The sequence below is a fragment of the Sinohyriopsis cumingii genome, chromosome 8 (assembly GCF_028554795.1).
Source record: "Sinohyriopsis cumingii isolate HCF-2022 chromosome 8, ASM2855479v2, whole genome shotgun sequence".
Taxonomy (NCBI): domain Eukaryota; kingdom Metazoa; phylum Mollusca; class Bivalvia; order Unionida; family Unionidae; genus Sinohyriopsis; species Sinohyriopsis cumingii.
The window spans coordinates 23,543,719-23,559,219 of record NC_142968.1 but is presented as its reverse complement, the minus strand read 5'-3'; the positions used below and the strand labels follow the sequence as shown (position 1 = coordinate 23,559,219).

General features: G+C 35.8%; 1 protein-coding gene across 2 annotated transcripts in view; it reads right to left on the bottom strand.

Annotated features, from left to right (window-relative positions):
* The window catches only part of LOC149793145 (sortilin-related receptor-like), a 241,847-nt gene that overhangs the window by 201,551 nt on the left and 24,795 nt on the right, over window positions 1-15,501 (bottom strand). The window contains exons 7-9 of one of the 2 annotated variants that reach the window (XM_089967067.1): window positions 14,224-14,393; window positions 12,398-12,596; window positions 6,353-6,373 (exon numbers count right to left, since the gene is read on the bottom strand). In XM_089967067.1, the coding sequence (XP_089823193.1) occupies window positions 6,353-6,373; window positions 12,398-12,596; window positions 14,224-14,393 (390 nt within the window). The remainder of the gene's footprint in view (window positions 1-6,352; window positions 6,374-12,397; window positions 12,597-14,223; window positions 14,394-15,501) is intronic. The other variant, XM_089967068.1, reaches the window with a different exon arrangement.

Genomic DNA, 15,501 nt, shown 5'->3' with positions numbered 1-15,501 from the left:
GAGAGAGCTGTGGGATAAGAAAGCAAGGAAGATGTACCAAGTGAGAGACAGCTGTGGGATAAGAATGCAAGGAAGATGTACCAAGAGAGAGACAGCTGTGGGATAAGAATGCAAGGAAAATGAACCAAGAGTAACACAGCTGGAGGAAATCATATGATCCTCATTATCATCTTTATTAAAACAATGAAAATGTGCTTAAATTTGTTATAATCATCAACAGATTTAATGCTTAGTTCAATGGATCCTAATTCCCAAAATACCGAATATATGGTTAACTGCATTTAAAAATAAATAAAGCAACTGCACTGGTTCGATATCACAAATTTCAATGCCTTTTTATGCAGATTTCAAACGCCTCTGTAAACTCACCCCCATCCTCAACACCATTCCCTGATGGTAAATACAAAATGTGTCACATTTATGATGAAACATCCAGCAAAGACTTCATATGTAAAGTTACAGGACACATCACATTGTCCCCGACACTGTTTAAAAAAGCATGGAGATAAAACGGAAATGTGTCTACATGACATGAATGTCGCTGCCAATATAATACAACTGAAGGGCAACAATTCAAGTAAAACTTAGTAAACAATCATTTCTTACCTAAATGTTGATATAAAGTCTCCAACAGATTCTGGTGTCAATCAATTAACTTCATCAAATGGATACAAAATCTGAAGAGCAAAGCTCTAAGTCAAAACATCAGGAATATATGCAAATGAAATAAGTAACCAGAACCTCAACACCAATTTTTTATGACTGTGCACCTGGGCTCATGATTTAAGGGATGTGAGTGTTAGTTGCAAAATGATTTTCTTATCTGTAATGATTTATTCCAAGTATAAAGAAACTTCAAGAAATATCAGCAAATGAAGACAGCTTAACCAAAACCCTAATGCAAATTTTCTGTGATTTTGACCTCGATGTCAAAGGGACAATGCTTGTCACCAAATGATATGTTTTGGTTTCATAATAATGATTACTCCCAAGTATGAACAAAATCTGTTCAGGAAATATATATTAGCCAATGAAGAAACTTAAACTGAAACTTTAAGATAAAGTTTTAATGACTGTGACTTTGAGGTCCAATTACACTGGTCAACAGTGAAATCATTACTGACTTGAAAAGGCCCTAATCTGTAGTATTTTGGTGTGCCGAACACGAATATAACCGTGAAAAATTTGTATTGGCTCTCGTTTTGAAGATATTCATATACCTCATTTTCTATGTTTCACTGTGTAAATTTCTCCAGTAGGACTGCAGCAACATCCGGAATAATGATGTAACATTGCATAATACCATCATGCTCACATCATCCACAGTTGATTGCATCATTTTCTGATGCAATGCAATACTAATGCCATGCGGCTGCTGAAGTAAGTTGACGTCAGCAGTGTACTATACATGTGTAGGCCTATTATACTAATGCCAGGCGGCTGCTGAAGCTGACGTAAGCAGTGTACTATATAAAGCCCAATCAGATAGGTTCAGCATTTAAAATATTTTAGACGTTGTGCGAGACAGTTCAAGCTACTGTTACATAAAACTTATTATTTTATCCATTTACGTACAATAAAGAACAGTAATGCCTCGAAAGTGTGTTAATACCGCGGACAATTTTTGCTATATTTGTGGGGAAGTGACATTTGCCAACCAGAAGAAAAGTATCAATTCTCAAGTGAAGAAGGCATATCATCTTTACTTCGGATGCAAGGTTGGTGACCAAGACAAGCCTTGGGCTCCGCATATATGCTGTGCTACATGTACAACACAGCTTTCACAGTGGTTGAATTGCAAAAGGTCATCAATGCCGTTTGCAGTCCCAATGGTGTGGAGAGAGCCAAGCAACCACCTAAATGACTGTTACTTCTGCTTGGTTCCTCCTCTTTCCGGCGGAATAACGAAGCGAAAGAAGTCGAGAATAGTCTACCCACACATTCCGTCTGCATTGAGACCAGTTCCACATGGTGAGGGACTTCCTATTCCAGAACCTCCAGCAGAATATTCTCTTGATTCATCTGACGAAGACAAAGGTGAGTCGACCTGTTCTTCTCCTGGTCCATCAGCATGCAGTGATCTAGATTTTCACTGTGGTGCATCATCAACCCCACACAGAATAACACAGGAAGAACTAAATGACCTGATTCGTGATTTGGACTTATCAAAGAACAAGGCAGAATTGCTAGGATCAAGACTCCAACAATGGAATCTTCTAGAAGAAGATGTCACAATTACTGCATATCGAAAGCGCCACCAGCAATTGGAGCCTTTCTTCAGAAAGGAAAGTAATCTGATATTCTGTTCCGATATTGAGGGCCTCATGAATGCTTTAAAAATCACTCATGACCCACAAGAATGGAGACTATTTGTGGACTCTTCGAAACTGAGTCTCAAGGCTGTGCTTTTGCACAATGGAAACATTCTTCCATCTATTCCAGTAGCGTATGCTGTCCACATGAAAGAGACATACGATAACTTAAGGCAGCTACTGAATTCCATTGAGTATAACAAGTACAGCTGGCACCTCTGTGGTGATTTGAAGGTAGTTGCCCTTTTAATGGGACTGCAGCAAGGATATACAAAATACATGTGTTTCTTATGCGAGTGGGATAGCCGAGCAAGGGAAATGCACTACATGAGGAAGGAATGGACTCACAGGCAGAATGTAGCCATTGGAGAGAAGAATATCCAACACCCAGCTCTGGTTGAGGCTCAGAAAATCTTGCTACCACCCCTTCACATCAAACTAGGTTTGATGAAGAACTTCGTGAAAGCCATTGACCGGACTTTGCCAGCATTCCGATACCTGCATGAAAAATTCCCTCGACTCAGCGAAGCAAAGATTAAAGAGGGAGTTTTTGTGGGTCCTCAGATTCGAGAGCTTTTCAAAGATGACCGGTTCAACAACTTGCTGGAAGGTGACGCGAAACAAGCATGGAATGCTTTTCGCCTAGTTTCTACAAACTTCCTCGGAAATGTTAGGGCAGAAAACTATAAGGAACTAGTAGAAGACATGTTGATGAAGTATAAGAAACTTGGCTGCAATATGTCTCTAAAGATTCACTTCCTTCATTCCCATTTGGATTTCTTTCCTAGCAACTGTGGTATTGTTAGTGATGAACACGGCGAACGTTTTCATCAAGATATCGCAACAATGGAACAAAGATACCAGGGAAAATGGTCCACTACAATGCTGGCTGACTACTGCTGGACACTCCTCAGAGATGCTCCCGAACAGCTGTACAAGAGACAGGCGAAGAAATCTAAGATGTAGTCAATGACTTGATTTTTTATAGGTAGGCTATTACAGTTGACCTTTTACTATTGGAATGCATTTCGTTATGTAAACATTAATTTCTTGCAGATTACAAAAAAACTAGAGCCAATTTTGCAATTTGACTGTCATATTCGTGTTCAGCACATAAAAATTGATAAGAATTGACTAATTTTATTTCAGTAACATGACTTTTGTAAAAATTTGTTGTCCAGTGTTATACATGTCAAAAAACGAATTGTCTTCACTTCATAATGATTACTTCCTAGTACCATCAAAACCACTTATCTCGACCATGGTTATTTCGAGAACTCATGTATGTCAAGTGTTTTGGTCCAATCCCAAAAAATCCTTTGTTATCCTAATTTTTCCAAACTTATCTTGAACCTGTTTAGTCGATAACTCCATTATGTCAGGTATACGTTTCAGTCCAAAGTAACATGTGGATCCATTAATTTTGACAAAGTACAACTTGGAGAAATTTTTACCAGAAATATTGGCAAAAGCAATCAATTTTCATGCACAATTTTGGTTAATTATGTTTTGCTACTAGTCACAAGTCAACACCAACAAAAGAAAATACTTTAAAAATGTACAGTCCTAGATATTTTGTGAAAGCGAAATTCTTAAAAAGGTGGTACAGAAAATACAGCAGAAAAACAATGTGCATCAACTTTTTACTGACTGCTGAGATGGAGGCTCAAGTGAAATCTTTGGCAGTAAGCATTTTCTTTCAATCAGGACCAAACAGTCCAAGTAGTTTTGATTTTATAAGCAATTTTCTTCCAGCCTGATATAGTGTTTGATTCAGGAAGTTGTACCTTTTTGTCAATCTTTTGTCTTTGCATGTTAGTATGCTTTTTAAAAAGGGCATTTTACGGAGATTTGCTGGTTATTTACGACATAAAAAAAGGACAATTTTTGTACTAAGATGGATATTAATTATTACATGAACCAAGTACATAACTATAGGTACTAGCTAAAGCCAATGATTATTAAATGATAAAAATAAGTTGTTGTTGTTGTAGGGTTTAACGCTATTTTTCAGCATAAGATAGGCTATACGTGGTGGCCAGTATTAATGGTGGAGGAAGAACTCGGGAAAACACCAGAAAGAACCACCAACCCATGAGAAGCTACTGGCAAGCTTTCTTACATACCCACATTAGCTGAATCCAAGACTTGAACCCACGCCAAGATGACAGTGAGTGCTTTAGACAACTTAAGAATAAGAACACCTATACAAAATGAAGATGGGGTCATACTGATCTCAATGCATGTTTCACGGCAAAAAAATTATTTTAATACAAATACATGTACAGAGTATAATAATCTTCCTAAGTCAGAGAACATGAAGAAAATATAGAAGCAATAAATGACTTTAAACAATGTTTATCTCCAGACCATGCATATTTCTCAAGAGCAATGATAGGTAGAGACAATGACTTTTTTTTTTAAATGAATGGTTGAGACTTGGAATTCTACAAGTACAGTATTATGAAATTCTTCCATGTTTGAAAATCACTGAATTGGATTTATTTGGATTAAAAGATCATTATAATAAATATAAATTATTTACAACACATATGTGCGTCTCAATAGCCATCTGAACCCCCACCACATTCTGATCATTTCTATTAGCCATTACAATGTAATAAGTGAGATCAGATGTTTATTAACTTTTTTAAATTCTGATTCTGTCTTCAGGCCATAAAAAATTTGACTATAGCTACACATTACAGTGTATCAGTTTAAATGATAAAATATCTGTTGTTGTAGAATTTAACGCCATTTTTCAGCACATGAAAGGCTATACATGGCGGCCAGTATTAATGGTGGAGGATGAACCGAGGAAAACCCCTGAAAGAACCACCGACCCACGAGAAGCTACTGGCAAGGTTTCTCACATACCCACATCAGCCGAATCCGAGACTTGAACCCACGCAGACAGAGGTGAGATGGTAGTGATCCGTAACGGAGAGCGCTTTAGACCATCTGGCCACTCAGGGCCCCTAAAATATCTGTAGTTTAATTCATGGCAGCTATAGGTATATGTATATCATATTTCATTCCTGTTGGCAAAGACACAAGAATCAATTCTGAGCAACTGCCATGTCTCATTTTCCTTGATTTGTGGTTCAACAATAACTTTGGGCAATGAGCAACCTAACCTACAGAAAAAAAACTCACTGAAATGAGGACTGTATATTCATTATTTCAAAACTGCCATATATACTTATGAGTACAACTGCAAACAACAATAATATCAACTTAGTTACACAAAACAGCTCTGGTGGCCTAGTGGTTAGAGCATCCGTCTTAGCTGCAGGAGATCGCATGTTCGAACCCAGCCGAGTCATACCAAAAACTTATAAAAATGGTAGCTAGGCGCTCAGCATTAAAAGGTTAGTGTTAGGATTGGTCGGCCTGGTTTCAGGATAATGTGACTGGGTGGGACTTCAAGCTACATGTCTGCGGTATGATGCCCCAGTGCTAGACATCACTATAAGCTGCCACACTGCAGATATCGTAGTGATATGACTGAAAAATTTTAAAGCGATGTTAAAAATCCAAATCATACATACTTAGTTGCATAAAGCTTTTCTCTACCAATAAAATACTGAAATAAAGTAAAAAGCCCATTTTGAAAGCCAGGGTCAATAGTATTTTTTAAGAACAAGTATGAATACATGCAGTGAATGCCAACATCACACGCACAGATCTTTATTTTTGTAAGTAGTTTTAATCTTTATAAGTAATGTATTTCTCTACAATACTATTCAAAAACTGTATAAAGCATGCATCAACTTCAACAGCAAGCATGAAAATACAAACATGGCAACCGGAAATATTTAATTGGAGAACTTTTTATAGATACATAACCTTGAATTACCCTTTTTTTCAAAACAAAATATTGCACATCTATATACATATACAATTTTGTAGTATATTTTAAAACTTTGTCAGAGTCATGCAATGATTCTCCCTTATGTAGATGTCTGTGTTCCAAACTTCATGCAACACAAAAACACTTTTTCATGCAAACAGCCATTCAATCTGCATGAAAATCTTACCTTAATATCACTCCAATTTACCTGAGAGAAGGGAGGAAGAAAGCAAGAAAGAGAGGAGTATATATTTATAACAAATTCAAATAACTGCATACATGAAACATTCAGTCTTGAACTGATAATATTTTGACAAGGCAAATACCATGTTCAACACCAACGCATGCCTTAATTAGTAAACACCCATCTTTTTTTATCAAAACTTGCAAACAAACAATATCCTGCATGTAGCGCAAATTTGTCAATATCAGATGGATGCTAAAGCTGACCTTGAACAACATGATGTAATTGTAACATATTACAATGAAAGCCTTACGTCTTGTTACTTTATTGGTTCAAGTCTCAAACAACAAATACATACACTGTGTGACCAAACTGAGAGAGAAAAAAATTCATCTTGAAAATGAAGAGCTCACAGCAAAAAGAACATAACTCTTGTGAAAGTGAAATTCTTTATATCATCAGTGTAAACATAGCATGATGGACTACAACCTAATCAATGACTAAAATAACTTTTAAGTGCACAGTACTAAAATGACCATATACACTATCTTAAAAGTCAAGTTCAACTGCAAGCATCTATGCAGTTTGTTGGAAGTAATCAGTAAAGCCAACAACACAGACCATAATCTGCTATCACAGAATGCATTAAGAGATTTGCAGTTGATCTTATAAGCAAGTACATGTAGTAATGTACAAAAGCATAGTAATGCTACATGCCCAAACTCACTGGAATGGATAACTAGAAAAGTGGTGAGCAACTGGTTCACATATATATCTCAACCCCAAAACGAGTAATTTTACCAGTAAAAGAAAAACAGAATATGAACTGGATGCAAAATGAATATAAACATAGACTGCAGATTGAATGAAAACAAAATGCAGAATGGATACTAACATGGAATACAGAAGAGTACAATCATGGAATGCTGATTGAATACAAACACAATGATGAATGCATTTTTCAGACAATGGAGATCGCACATGTAAACACAAACAGCAGAACAATAACTGGTGAACGTAAATGGAATAATGATTTAAAAATCAGTTATTTTCAAGATACTACTATACTGCTATGGTCAAACACCCTTCTGCATCCAGTGTCAGATTCTTATTACAAATGTTCACCCTGTACAAGCCATGACATTGTTCTTGTTGAGGCAGACATAAAGAACCAACCACAATTGACAAGGTCACATCATCATTGGTGATTGGACCTAAACAAATTTTACTGGAATAAAATGAAATATGAAACAATATTTGCTGACAAATACTCTACAACATTTGTTACTTTACTGCAGTAACAGTTATAAATTCAGAGCTGTCTTTTGTATTTTATGCATATGCTGTTTTGATAAAGTACAATTTCAATAATTCAAGATATGAAAGAAATAGTTATTTTGCTTTAACACTCCTGACAATGGAATGTCAAATCGGGGACCATACACAAAAAAATGAGATGAAAGCTGAAACACAAAAGAATATAAATGAAATGCAAATAGAGTGCAAATGAATTCCAAATGCAATGAAGTGCAAATAAAATGCGAACAAAATGCAGCTTTGGTAAAATTACCCATTTCTGGGTCGCTACTAGGACATAACTCTCATCCTAACATTACACCCAAGATGGAGTTAAATCTTTGGTCCTCCACTAACTGTAGCAGTACAATGACTGGTCAACATTTTTATCTTCTCATGATATGATATGAATATTCAGCAAAAACTGTTTGAAGAGATGCATTCACAAAATTTAAATACAGCATTTACACATAAGTAAAAAAGGACAATAACTCTTAGAAAACTTTTGGTTGCATTATGATGTCAGTAAGTACAACTTCAGATTATGAGCATAATATGTGGTAAGTTTCACAGCAAGTTGTATTCACAAGATTTTGTCTTGGATTGCATTTATCTGTGCCATAAAATGGGCAACAACTCCAACAAAAGGCTTAAAACACACTGATGTAATAGCTCAGACCATTTAAAGCTCTATTAAAAACCAAACAACCAACACAAAAATGCACATTTTCAAAGTCATGACTATAATATGTACAACATTTGTGTATCTTCAAGTCTAACATGTAAAAATATGTCATAGCAATTCATAAAAAACTGTTGGCACTTTCTTATTCATACAATACATCCTGCTGCAAGTCTTAACAACAATAGCTCCAACAAAAATCAAGTAGCACAGTGACTTGTTGATACGTACATTGTGGACAATGAACAAAACGTTTACCAAATTTTAAATAAATCCATCAAAAACCAAAGGAAGATACATCCGCAATAATTGTTATACAATGCATTGATCTTAAAAGTAAAAAAGGGAAATAACACTCCAAATATTCTGGAAGAAAAATGATGTACACATCTTCAGGTGATGACCACAATATTTACCAAGTTTCTTGGCAAACCATCAGCAAGAGGACCATGTGGGTCTAATACTGCTCACCTGGCAGGCTTATGTAGTACTGTAAGAACACAACTTGTGTAAACTATATCCCACACTTCATATTATGTCAATTTTATTTATTTTATTACACAGTCTGATACAAATTCTTTCAGAAGATAATTGGATTATTATTATTATGCACAGATAATTAATATGCTTAGACTCTGGCTCCTCATTGGTCCTCAGAGTCAATGGGTGGGGGGGCAGGAATATTAAGGCTCTGGCTTTCTTTATTCTTCACAATGAGATTAGTGTTTCTTGAGAAAAACATATTTGGGTATTTTTTTTCAAACCTTAAAACAATTGAGAGGGGTGGGGGAATAATTCATGAGTAATGGCATTGCATATATGAAATGCCTAAAATAATGCCAAATACATGTGATAACACATAAATGACAATTGTTTTATACAAAATAGCAACTGTCAAACTCTACTTCACCAAACACTGTATACTTGTTTATCCATAATAGTAACCGTCAAACTCTACTTCACCAAACATTACAAACTTGTTTCCAAATATACAAGTATCTCAAATGCAGCAAAATTTTAGAAACAGTTCTCTGCAAATAAATTAACAGACATGATTTTACTGGAAATATATTCTTAATAATAAAAAAAAAAACATTTAAAAATAAAAGACACATGCAGACAAATATCTGTAATTGTGTACAGAAATTCTGATCTTTAATTAGAACACAGCACATGGTTTATGCTAGTATGCAATAATATATTTTCTCCAATGTTAATTATATTGATACTTTTCTTCGATTATTCACTATAATCAATACTGGGAAGTAGTTTCCTAAATTTTTATAAACAGCTCTTTTCAATGTATACAATCTTAAATTCTAACATTTATTTTTGTATCTGGTTTTCATAAGTTTTACAACAGGTGGATCTTTGTAAACCCTAACCTGAGATTCTCAGTGGCCAATCTAATGGGTTTCTTTCATTGCTTAACTTTTAGAAAGAGAGATGACAGTCATCATAAAAGAAACAAAACCAATTCCATTACTGCATATGATTTGGCTGCTATTTCTAACTGAGCTAAATTTCATGGTTGCTTGTATAAAATCAAACTTTATTGATGAAAAAAGCTGAATCACCAAGTTTCCTCAAAGTCAGATAAAAAATACAGTCTCTACAGGGATAACAAGTTAAGCCAATCAAATGGGAGAAGCCCAATAACACCTGTGAATCTCACACATTACTAGAACTTACATCCAACATGGCTGCTGTGGTGTCCATCTTGAAATCTTATCAGTCAAGGATAAAAGAAATGGTTTCAGCACACAGCAGTTAGAAAGAAGACCATCAATTCCCTTGGGGAACTCTTGTTATTTTCTCCTACTAAGTGAACCAAGGAGATCTGTCCATCTGTCACTTTATCTTTCCTCATGTAATTTTGTATCCCATATGTCAAGGTGAGGCATGTTTATATTTTGTGTCAGTCCTTTCATCTCTCTGTCCTACTGTCCATCCTTCTGCCATCACCCAATCTTCTGAGTGCAACTAGTCCTCACCTGGCCATGAGGTCGAATGAGCTTATGGCCTGACCCTGTATCCATAATCTGCTTGTTCCGCTCTAAGGTTATGATTTTGATCAAACTTGGAATATAAGCTTATTTCATCAATATGTGAGATGAGTTCTAATATGAACAAAATCTATATACTAATGAAGTGATCTTGTACTGGATTGAATGAGCTTGTTACCAATAATAGGGCCATATATCTGATCTGATTTGATCAAACTTGGAATAATGCTTATATTATCAAGATCACAGACAGGGTCAATAATGAATATGTATATTTTTTAGGTAATCTTAAATCTAATTGGCTGAGCTTGTCATCATTCAAGAGGTCTGATTTCTGATCACAATTTATATCAAACTTGGAACATAAGCTTGGATGATCAAGTGCTCACAGGAGTTCAGTAATGGGTGATATCCTTGCATATTAATGAGGTGTTCTACCTGAGTAGCTCAACTTGTTACCACTTTTTAGAGAATGTACTAAGATTTAAGACATTTAGATGTCCAGTGAGTTTTTTACAGTGAGCATGTAAGTTCAGCACCATTTTAATCTAGGACCAACCAGACCTCATAAGAAGTATTTAAGTAATATGATCACACATTCAAAAGGTATAGTGACAAGATTTTTAAGACAACCATAATGCCAGCCATACTGGATGCAAGATCAGCAATACACATTTAGGAACAACTAGATATCATAAGAAGTCTTTAACACATTAACCCCAGGAGGTTTTTGTTGTTTTCACCTGAAATTCGAGTAGAAAACACATTTTGAAAGCTATTTCTGAATATATCCTAATACATCAACTTCTGGGTGATTTTCCAATAACCTAATGCCTAGCTGTGTTAGAAACATTGTTTTTCATTGGCTATCTGGCTCGCACATAAGCAAAAGGGTAAAAGTTGAGAGTACTTTTTATTTTTTTAATTAATTTTTGCTTAATGGACCCATTATTTTCATATCAAGACCACTCTTTATTCCAAATGCCCATCTTATCCTACATTTTGCAAAGGTTCATCTGTCTGTTTACAGTTCTCACTGGTCTGCCTTAGATATGAGACCAAAAGGTCTAAAATCCAGACACAAAATCTGATTTCGACGACGTGTGAATTTTGGGTGGAAAAAAATCAGGTCCAAAAAATGAGATTTTTTCATCTGTATTTTTTTTTGAGTAGTGCAACTAGAACTTCCAGATTATTTGGTATCATTGTAGAGCTACAACTATCTACCTTTCTATAATACCACCCACTTTAGTGTATCTTACATGGCCTTGACACTACAGAGCTCAGCAGTAGGCTACTACCTCCTGCCACGTTAACTCTGAAGATGCAGCCATCATTAAATTTTAAAGATGACTGCCATGGTGGTCAAAGTGGATGTCAGACTGGCATCATTTTCACTTAGCATTATCTATACATATAAGAATTCTTCTGGTGCAAAGCCTACATTGATGTGACTTTGTATTTAGAAGCAGTTGCAATAATAAGATTTCTGAGATGGTTGACATGGTGCCCATACTTGATGTTAAATCAGCACCATTTCATTCACAAGCAACCTGACATCAGAAGTCTTGGTGAAAACACTATGCTGACAGGGCCATCCATTCTGGAGTAGAAGCAAAAACACAATGGATATCCCAGCAGCACTATTTTCAATTCTAATCAACTAGACCATGAGTGACCAATATAAGGCCCATCGGCCACATGTAGCCACCGAGACATTTTCGCTGAACGATAGTCCATGACCTGACTTTTTGCATGTGCATTTTATGCTTTAATTATAGATAAAAAAACTTTCACAGTGCAGCCCCCTTAGTTCCAATCAAGACTGATTCTAGCCCATGTAAATGTTTGAGTTGTGCACCCATGAACTAGACTTCAGGATTAATATTTGAAAAGTTGCATGGCAATCCAAGTAGTTTCGGAGGAGTAATGATATCAATCATAATAGACAGATAAATGGACAATGGACAACAGGCCATCCTATCAGCTATATTTGTCTTTGACCACTCGAGCTAAAAATGAAACTTCATGAGACAATAAAAAGCAAATATTATGTTGACTCACCAGGGAACAGTTAGATTTTCTCCCCAGCCAATCAATAGCTGGTGCTCTTAGCAGCTGCCATTCTCCACCCTTATCGAATGTGATGAGGCTTCGTTGATGGTTTGGGGACAGGACTGAGTTGGTCAGCTGTGATGCAATGTACACACCTCTCATACCATTGACTTTCTCAATGTCGGCAAAAGATTCATCTTTGAAATAACTGAAGAAAAAAATTGGGGCAAATTGACTGCATGTTTAATTATTTGCAATTAATGTGAAATGGACTGTATTCATGGCAAAAATATTTTATACTCTCCATAAACATCTTAATATAAACCTCATATCTCTTGCATGGTGTGACATTATATCATTGGAGGGGGGAGGGCATGGTTTGAAGTCCTTCTGGAGCTTGTGCTTCATACAAACCACAAATATGAATATCCAACCAACAATAATCCTTCTATTGAAACAACTGGATTCCTTCCTCTATCCACAACTTCAAATACTGATGAAATTTCTTTCTAAATGCAAGACCGCAAAAACTAGAGTTTAAGGATGGCACATTATATACCTGCTCCATGTTTAATCACCCAATAAACAAAATTTTATTCAGAAACCATTTTAATGTTTCTAAGTGACCATACCCTATGACAATAAAATCAATAGGTTTCTACCTTACCATAAGGGCAAGCCATTCACAAAGTTTGGTTTAGGTACGTCATTTAGACCTAATATTTCTGTGGAAATAATTTTCCAACTTTATTCTCTGAGTGCAATTTCTGACCTGTTGAACCCCAAATCAATAACATGTTCACTCCGCCCAAATACAAGCTATCAAAAAAAAATCTGATGTATGTCAGAACTAATGTTATTATGAAGAAAGTTTTATAAAACTTGTTTGGTCACAGTGACCTTGACCTCTGACCATCTGACAACAAAGGATTCTTTCTTCCTTATGCAGATTTTAATAACCATAGTTGATGGAGAACTTTTTTATTTGAGGAACAAATTTCTTCGTTTTGTCAAAATGAGCATAACATTTGATCTTTTGAGTCTGAAATCAATAGGATTCTTCCTTAGCCATTGTACTGTCAGATCTGGGTCTATGCAGTTTGTTAGGAGTAATAACACAAACAACACAGACCCGATATACAGGTATATTATGTAATGGCAGATCAGGGTCTATGTTGTTTGCAACTGGACTTGATTTTTAAACTAGCATCTATGGCAGTTGTTCATTAGCGGTTATCCTTCTACCTTTCTATAAACAGTGTCAATCATATATGATCCTTATACACACTGATACTGAGTCACATTGGCTGTCCCTGACCATATGACATTGATTTTGGCTGTCCCTGACCATATGACATTGATTTTGGCTGTTCATGACCATATTACATTGACTTTGGCTGTCCCTGTCCATATGACATTGACTATGGCTGTCTCTAGCTCTATGACATTGAATTTGACTGTACCTGACCATGTGACACTGACTTTGGCTGTCCTTGGCTCAATGACATTGACTCTGGCTGTCCCTGACTATATGCCATTGACTTTGACTGTCCCTGACCATACAACATTGACTCTGGCTGTCCCTGGCTCTATGACATTAACTTTGGCTGTCCCTGACCATATGCCATTGACTTTGGCTGTCCCTGACTATATGACATTGACTTTGGCTATCCCTGACCATATGACATTGACTTTGGCTGTCCCTGGCTCTATGACATTGACTTTGGCTTCCTTGACAGTAACAAGTACAGATTCTTCTTGCAGATGTAAACACATCCTCATAGCAAAATAATTTATCTCAGCCTTTAAAATTTCATCAATTCAAATTTTTTTACCTGAGCCATGAGTCTTTATTGGATCCATTTGGATTGAAGTAGAGAATGTTCTCAAGGGAAAGAGAGAAGCGTGTCCCATTGACGTCAGATACATAGAGATGACTGGATGACTGATTGTGGTCTACACACAGAAATACTTGATCTTCAGATGCATCTGCCACATAGAAGTCCTGAAATTATCAAGATATTCGTAATCATATGATGTGAGTAAATAATCCTATTAAAAGTCAGAATTACTATAAGGAAAGTGCTCACATTTAATACTTAACATCAGCAAACATTGGACATAAATTATCAACAGTAATCACTGGACACAAATTACCCACAGTAATCATTGGACATGAATAACCAACAGTAATCAATGGACATGAATAACCAACAGTTATCATTGGACATGAATTACCAACTGTAATCATTGGACATGAATAACCAACAGTTATCACTGGACATAAATCTTCCCGGTGATGAGGAAACTTTTAAGGTTTGCTCAAACTGGCAACAAGGCATAAAAAGGAGGCATTTGGGGTAAGATCATGCTGACAGTCAGGTGCAAAGTGATGAGTGACTGGATCTTGAACTCGTCTAAGGGAAGACAACCTGCATATGTCTCCTGTCTTGGAAAGCACAGAACTCTCAAGCATATTTATTGCTAATGCTAAAGCAATTTAAACAACATAGTAAACATCTTATTTAGTTTGTATGGACTATATTTCCAAGGTAATCGATGTTTACCATTTGTATTAAGATTCACCAATGTATTTTTAAAAAAACAAGGATCAAAGGATCAAACACCAAACGACTATGGTGAAAAGTGTCATTCCTTTGACGTCCTTCCGTAAAATGTGATGCATGGTCCCATAACTGCACACTTTCCTTTTAAAGGTTTTTCTCCACAAAATAAAAGTTAATAATTTTACAACAAGGTTTGTGGCTGGAATTATTAAAGACGTCACCAAAATATTCCACTGAATATTCAATTTGTTGAAAAGTTGCAATGAGGAATTTTCTGTGCTGATTCAAGTTAAACTTACCTCTAAGTTAGTGATGTTTTCCTCCATAATTCCTTTTTTCCTCAACAAGTTTTCTTTTTAAACCAATTATTCTTTTACTTAATATTAATTACACAATTCAGCACATTTTTTATTAATTACACAATTCAGCACATTTTTTTCAAAAGATATTGGGTCCATTACATTATTGGTACAACTTTGAAAAAAATCTTCAAAGAATGGCTGGCAGTGATCATCCTAAATCAAAATCAGATTTACAAGAAGATTA